The sequence below is a fragment of the Arvicola amphibius genome, chromosome 6 (assembly GCF_903992535.2).
Source record: "Arvicola amphibius chromosome 6, mArvAmp1.2, whole genome shotgun sequence".
Lineage (NCBI taxonomy): Eukaryota > Metazoa > Chordata > Mammalia > Rodentia > Cricetidae > Arvicola > Arvicola amphibius.
Genome location: NC_052052.2, coordinates 130896837 through 130903558, shown reverse-complemented (window position 1 = coordinate 130903558; position 6722 = coordinate 130896837). Strand labels below are relative to the sequence as shown.

Sequence of the window (6722 nt, the reverse complement as noted above, 5' to 3'; positions counted from 1 at the left end):
CACTTTCTTAAACTAGGCTCGTCGGTTCTTCATTTCTTCACAATGTTCTTTGGCACCTGTATCCGAAGGGAGTGTTGGGGGTGGGGCGGGCAAAATCTCCTACTGGGCCAGTCAACTAAACAAGGCTTTCTTGAAATACTGTGCTTTTAGCACTGCCTGTTTGAAAAGCATACACCAACACACAGACACACACACACTCACACACCTTTTCAGACCCTGATCAATGAACGCAATGACCACCCAAAACTGAAAGTTTACGTCTTACACGTAGTAACATTTTACCATCACATGCGCTCTCTGTCCCTCCTCTGGGGTATTGCCTTGCCAACAGTGTCCTCTTCCATGGGTGGGCAAATATCTGCGAGAAGGGCTCCCCTGGGCATTTGTTTAAGTGACGGGTGTGTTACTTACTGCTATCCGTCCTGTCCGTGTGCACAGAATGTGAGTCCATTGCAGTTCCTAGCTGCCCCTCTCGGAGGGGAGAGGAGGAAAGGGGAGAAGAGGAAGAGCAGCCTTCAAGGCCTCTGTCCATTCACATAACACAGGGCTTAATATCTTGGCACACGCTCTGGTGGTGATGGTGATAATAAGAGCCACTAGCGGAGGGATGGAAAGAAGAAATGCCATTGAAATTGAGGACGAAATCTTTTCTGTCACACACTGGGGTGGAGTGATGCTGATAACGGGGCAGTCCCACTGGAAGAAGAAAGGAGAGGAAAAAAATCTTTTCAGTAAAAGTCACCCAGATGGTGGTGAGGTGTATTACTTTTAAATTTTCAATTTAATGTGTGGTATTTTGGCTGGCGGTGCAAAAGCAGCGAGTGGCCTTTGGGTATATGGCTATAAAACCGGTAGGAAAGGAAAAAAAAACCGAACAATCAAAACAAAACAAATAACAAACAAACAAAAACCCAGTTGTTCGGAGCTCCCTCAAGTCCCAAGACTCTTGCCCTGGTTTTAAGTAACCCCCGCCCCCCCCTTGAGAGGTAATCTGTTCATGAATTCCCACTTCCCTCTCGGGCTCCGGAGACCTCTCTGCCAGGCCCCGATCCAGGCTGCACTGGGCACAAGCACTCTGCCAACACCTCTGCAGCCTTCACCTCTGTTTTTGTGCCTTTTTTTTCCTGTCTCGGATCAAGACACTGGAAAAAGAGGGCTGTCCCCATCATCCACAAAGTATGACAGAGACAATACCCTGGAGGAGAAGGAGCCCGAGGTGTGTGTGTGTGTGTGTGTGTGTGTGTGTGTGTGTGTGTGTGTGTGTGAGCAGCCCACTACCCATCCTCAGTCTGAAGGCCCCGGACCCTTTCGTCTACCCGTTTATAAACCTGAAGTTTAGGAAGCTGAAAAGCGCTCTTTGACCGGGGCATCTAGAGGCCCTAGGAGTCCCCGAGGGAACTGGCGGCGGAGCCTGGGGACGGCCTGTGTCAGGCTGCCCAGAGCTTGATCCGGTCTCTCGCCCACTTTTGCTTTTGCTTTCTTGGCCCCGGGGGGTTGGGGTAGGCAGCAGTGGGCTTGGGACTTCAGTGCCCATCTCGCCGCGTGGATGTGTGTTTGTGAGGGAGGCCATCCCCAAGCACCCGGTTGGTGTGATCGGCACCAACCGCACGCCTGTGTCACCCTCCCCCCCCCCATGCTGCTCCCCGTTGCGGCTGTAAGCAGAAGAAAAGCTTTAAGTGCAGCCGGCGACGCGTTAGTCTTATGGCTGGCACCCGCCACCCGCCGCTGAGCGACCCGGCCGCTCAGCGGCGGGTGTGGCTCGGCCTCGGCGCCGACGAGGGACCGCTCAGCGCTGCTCGGCTCCCGAGAAGCGGCCCAGGTGCGCGCGGGGAACGGCCGGATCCTTCACCACCACCGCTGCCGCCAGCGAGCACCACAGGTCGCGCCTACACCCCAGGTAGCCGCTGGTGCTCGGATGGACCGCAGACACCGGGCTTGTGGGGCCCGCAGGGCTTCGCAGTGAGCGCTGACTACTCTCGGCCCCGGCGGATCGAGCTGCCACTGCCTCCCTGAGAACGCCGCCTCCGCCACCGTCTTGAAAGTGGAGGGCACGGCGCGTGCGGGTGTGCGGCGGAAGGAGGATCGCGCTGTGTGCATGGCGATGTATGTGCTGGGGGCTGCCAGATGTCCCTGGGCCACCGCCTCAGCAGTGACTGGCCTTGCGGGACCTTCCAGTTGCAATGGGCCGCAGTCGTGTGGGCAGCACTCAGAACCAAGCCCTGCAGGGTCCCCATTTACAATGCGGGGGCTCTTTGAAACCACCTTCATGAGGTCTTTACTGGAGGTGACAAAATCGGGAGACTAGTCTAGGAAGAGAGGAGGACAAAGTTCGATGAAGAAAGGGCAGCAGGGTCAGGTAGGCCTAAGCTATCGCTTGCGGGAAAGGCTGCTCACAACAAGGCACGGGGACAACGGATAGGTGGTCTGCCCTATTAGCTGGACAGTTCTCATTCTGTCCAAGCTAAAGAGCTAAGCTGCCATATCCGGGCACTTCTGGGGGTTTTGTGCATGGCCCAGAGTGCGTGGCATGGGACATGGATTTAATAGAAGGGTCAGAAATCTCTTTCCGGGGCATTTGCTTGTTTGTTTCTAGATTTATTTATGGATTGCTGACAGCTGGCAAACCTTCTGGGTTCAAGGTAAGCTAGGTCTACCCAAAGGGAAGGACATAGGATGGGCCCAGAGCAGCAGGCCTAGCGAGGGTGGGAGGGAGGAATAGGTTCCAGCTCAGTGTGTTGGAGGGAGACTAACAGCTAGCCCGTTGGGCGGGAGGTGGGGGTGGGGTGGGGAATCTGAGAGAGGGTCATCTGTATTGGTTACTTGTTGAAATTCCCATAAAATTGAACAAGACTCTGTTCTCTGTGGGTTAAGTCAGCCTAAAATCCTCTCCCGTGTGGTCCTGCCTAGACTGTCTTTGTTTGGTTAACCTCTGAGACCCCCAGTTAAAAGGCTTATTTGGGAAATTTCTCCAAGATCTTTTGCTGTTTCTTGGCGTCCCCATTCCCCAAGCTCCTGTTGCCCATGCAGGCACAAATATATGAAAGTAAGCATCAGCCTGTGACTGTTCTGACTGGGATGGGAAGTGTGTGGGAGACAGCACCTTTGGGTTTTGCCCTTGACAGACAAGCTCCCAGATTTCAAACTGCACCCGTGGGAGCCTCAGGGGATTTAATAAGGGTCTAGTGCTATCCTCTAGATAAAGTTAGCCAAACACAAAATTCTCTCCTCCACTCCCCCCTCTCCTCCCACCCTTCACCACTTTTCACAAGTCTATAAATTTTCATAATTTGCAACCCACACAGCATAAACCAGCCACACTACAAGTGGCCTCTAGGCACATTTCTTGGGGGTATCACACCAGGCCACCCATGCCCTGAGGCACAGGACAAACTTGTGTCCTTAACTCGATCCACTGTGTTGTGTGTGCTTAATGACTTCTCGTTGGTGCCCCTTGTCACTGGCAGGCACTGGCAATGTCCTTGGGACTCAGCTTTTCTCTCCCTTTCCCTGCCATCTTCTTTCATTACTTGCTCAGGTAAGAACCTTTTCTCTCTGCCATTTACTTTTGAAATTAAAGTAGGGCAAAATGAACTTTGAAAAGAATTAGGAGAACAAAATGAACCAAACCCAACTCCTCCACCAAGGTCTCCAAAAGTCACATGCCTTCTTTCAGAGTTGAGTGTGGCCTAATTGGGAGAAAAGTCTGCAGTGTCCTAACGTAGGCCAAGAAAGTTAGGACTTGGCACACCCTTCTCCAGTCGGCGAATTCTGGAGCCCACCAGCCAGCCCATAGTATCAGAGAATGCTGGAAGATCAAATCATCTCCTCCTAGCCAGGAATACGGTGCACAACACCCCGCCCCCCCCCCCCCCCAGCATCCCACTTAAACAGACCCCAGCGTGGGGGACGGAAGGCGCAGTAGCCTCCGGTCCTTAGGTTAAGGCTGCAGCGGGCCTGGGAGCTTTGTTTTACCTGAGAGATCCTCGCGGGCGTTCTGGTGCAAGTAGCTCTGCTCCAGCGAGTAGGAGGACATGCTGGGGTGCAGGCCAGCAGAGGCTGCAGGGTTACTGCTTGGCGTCAGGGCAGGCTGCTTGAGGTAAGGTGAGGCGCCAGGCGAACTCCAATGTGCTGCAGGGCTAGTGTAGGGCGAGTGACACTCGATCGCGCTCGCCATGGCCGGGGATGAGGGCACTGGGCTGCTGCTGCTGTCCGGCCCATAGTCACCGCCGCCACCGCTGCCACCCGCTCCCGCACCGACGCCCGCAGGACCTGCAGGCACCGGACAGCTAGCCATATAGGTGGAGCCCGGGTTGGGCGACATGTGGGGGACGTGATGGTGGTGGAGGTGGTGTGGATGCGCGTGGCCCGGAGCACCCGCGCCGGTATCATAGCCTGTGGGCATCATGTCGAGGCCACCATAGCCACCCTGACCGTGGCAGCCCAGAGGCGCTGAAGGGGGCGCTTGGAAGTCGAAGCCCTGGGGCAGCAGCGAGGCCCCGAAGCCCAAGCCACTCACCACACGATGGTACATGGGCTTGAGCGCCTGGCACTTCCGCCTGAAGCCGCGCGGCCGCCGGCGGAACGAGCCCTCCTCGAACATGAACTCACTGGCCGGGTCGATGGTCCAGTAGTGGCCCTTGCCGGGCCGCCCGAGGCCCTTGGGTAGCTTGATGAAACATTCGTTGAGCGAGAGGTTGTGGCGCACGGAGTTCTTCCAGCCCTGATAGGCGCCACGAAAGAAGGGAAAGCGCGCCTGCAGGAACTGGTAGATCTCGCTGAGCGTCAGGCGCTTGCTGGGCGAGCTCTGGATGGCCATGACTATGAGCGCGATGTACGAGTAGGGAGGCTTCTCGGGTCGCCGAAGACCTGAGGTCGCCTTCTTGGTACCCCCACTCCCGGATCCCGCGCCGCCGCCACCCGCCGCACTCTTGCAGGCACCCGCCGAGGCGCTGACCGAATTGGAAGAAGACGAGGCACAGGAGGCAGAAGATGAAGATGACGACGACGAGGTGGTCTCCAGGGTGGCGGCGGGCGGCGGGCTCATCAAGGCGGCCTGGAGCGCGCCGGGCGCCGGGCTGCACGCACGGCGGAGTGGGGCAGGCGGCGGGCGCGGCGGGGGTGGCGGGGGCCCGCCCTCGGTGGTCATCTGGGAGCTTGGAGCGAGGCCGGGCCTGGGGGGCGGACCCCGGACCGGGACCAGCGGCGCCGGAGCCGGGTTGGCCCACAAGCCGGGCGAGCGCCCTAGTACGCCGGCCGCGCCGCAGCCGGGGCCACTCCGGGCCAGCGCTTCGGAGTAGCCTCTCAGTTCCTTTGGGGCTTCGGGCGGCGGCGGCGGCGGGTCGGAGGCAACGCCCCGCGCATCCCTCTTCCGAGCCTCGGCCGGCGCCTTGCGCAACTACCTCCTAGGCCACCAAGGCGACGCTGTCCGTAGCCGGACAGCTGCGCCCTCGAGCCGAGACTTCAGCCCGGACCCCGGGGACTAGCCTGTCGTCTTCTTTCAGGAGTGCTCCTCTCTCTGTCTCTTGGACTTCCTCCCTGGCGCGCCCTCCCTGCGGCCGCCTGGCTCCCTCCCTCGCTCCCTCCCTTCACCCCACCCCGCCCTGCCCCCTCCTCGCTCCGCGCCGCCCGCCCCGGGGAGGGCGCACTGGGTCCGCGTCACTCCTCCCCCTCCGGACCTGGCGGCGGGCTCCGGCTCTTATCGCCTCCCTGACTCTCTCGGGTCCTACTCGCTGTACTAATTCTTCTCTGGTCTCTTTTCCTTTCCCCTTCTGCTGGGAGGAGAACTCCTAACCTTGGCAAGGCTCGATTACCCCTTACTTCAGCGATTCATTCTCTGTCCCTTCCAGCAGCCCATTTCCTACCCCAGAAACACCCACCCACACGCGCCGAGAATGGACCCACCCTGCCCCTCCTCCACATCTTCAGGACCATGTGGGGCTGAGTCTTGGGGCGGCGGTGCCCTGGAAGAGCCTCCTTAGCCAAGATTCCCAGTGCCCGAACTGACACCATCTGTCAACTTCATTTAGACAGTGCCGCCCTCAGCCACACGCCAGGGTGCCAGACGTCCCAAGGTAACGTGCCAATCCTGGGTCTCTCTCTCTGGCTGGACATGCAGGCTTCTGAGAGTTCAGAGTAGAGAGCAAGCACTGGGTGCCCTTGAGCTATGGCCCCGGGGCAGTTAAGAACGTATTGTAAGCTGAGCATTAGGGTTTGGGTGGAGAAAACTGGGCCAACTTTTAGACACTCAAGATACTTGAGTCGAACGGATTAGTTTTAATTTGCTTCCACCTTCCACTGACTTGTTTCCATTTCAAGGAGAGAGAGAGAGAGAGAGAGAGAGAGAGAGAGAGAGAGAGAGAGAGAGAGAGAGAGAGAGAGAGAGAGAGAGAGAGAGACAGAGAGAGACAGAGAGAGACAGAGACACAGAGAGAGGCTCAGAGGTGAGGAGATAGCTGAAGGTTCGCAAGGCTGCAAGTGGGCTTACAGCGTCAGTCTTCCGGTGCGACCCCCCTCCCCACCCATTCCGAGCCACGACCAAGCTCACTTCATCCGAGAACACTCCCCCAGTTGTGGCTTATTCATCTCGGTAAGAGTAGGCTCAGAGAGAGATGGCCCTCGGGAGAAATCATTCCAACGAGACCCGACAGTTAGTTATTGGATTACACGTGCGGGGAAATGTAGTCTGACCCCGGACAGGGGCTGCAAAGAGAGCTGGAGGCTGA

General features: G+C 57.8%; 1 protein-coding gene across 1 annotated transcript; it reads right to left on the bottom strand.

Annotated features, from left to right (window-relative positions):
* Window positions 1-532: 532 nt before the first annotated feature.
* Foxf2 (forkhead box F2) lies at window positions 533-5146 on the bottom strand. The gene is made up of 2 exons (XM_038332342.1): window positions 3973-5146; window positions 533-696 (listed from the first exon to the last, which is right to left on the bottom strand). The coding sequence occupies exons 1-2, from the start codon at window positions 5144-5146 to the stop codon at window positions 533-535; spliced, it is 1338 nt and encodes a 445-aa protein (XP_038188270.1).
* Window positions 5147-6722: the final 1576 nt, after the last annotated feature.

Excerpts from the sequence above, each read along its gene's own strand:
- Foxf2 (XM_038332342.1), bottom strand. The coding sequence starts at position 5,146 with ATGACCACCGAGGGCGGGCCCCCGCCACCCCCGCCGCGCCCGCCGCCT. Across the intron at positions 697-3,972 it reads CGCCCGCGAGGATCTCTCAG|TGGGACTGCCCCGTTATCAG; the intron begins GTAAAACAAAGC and ends TTCTTCTTCCAG.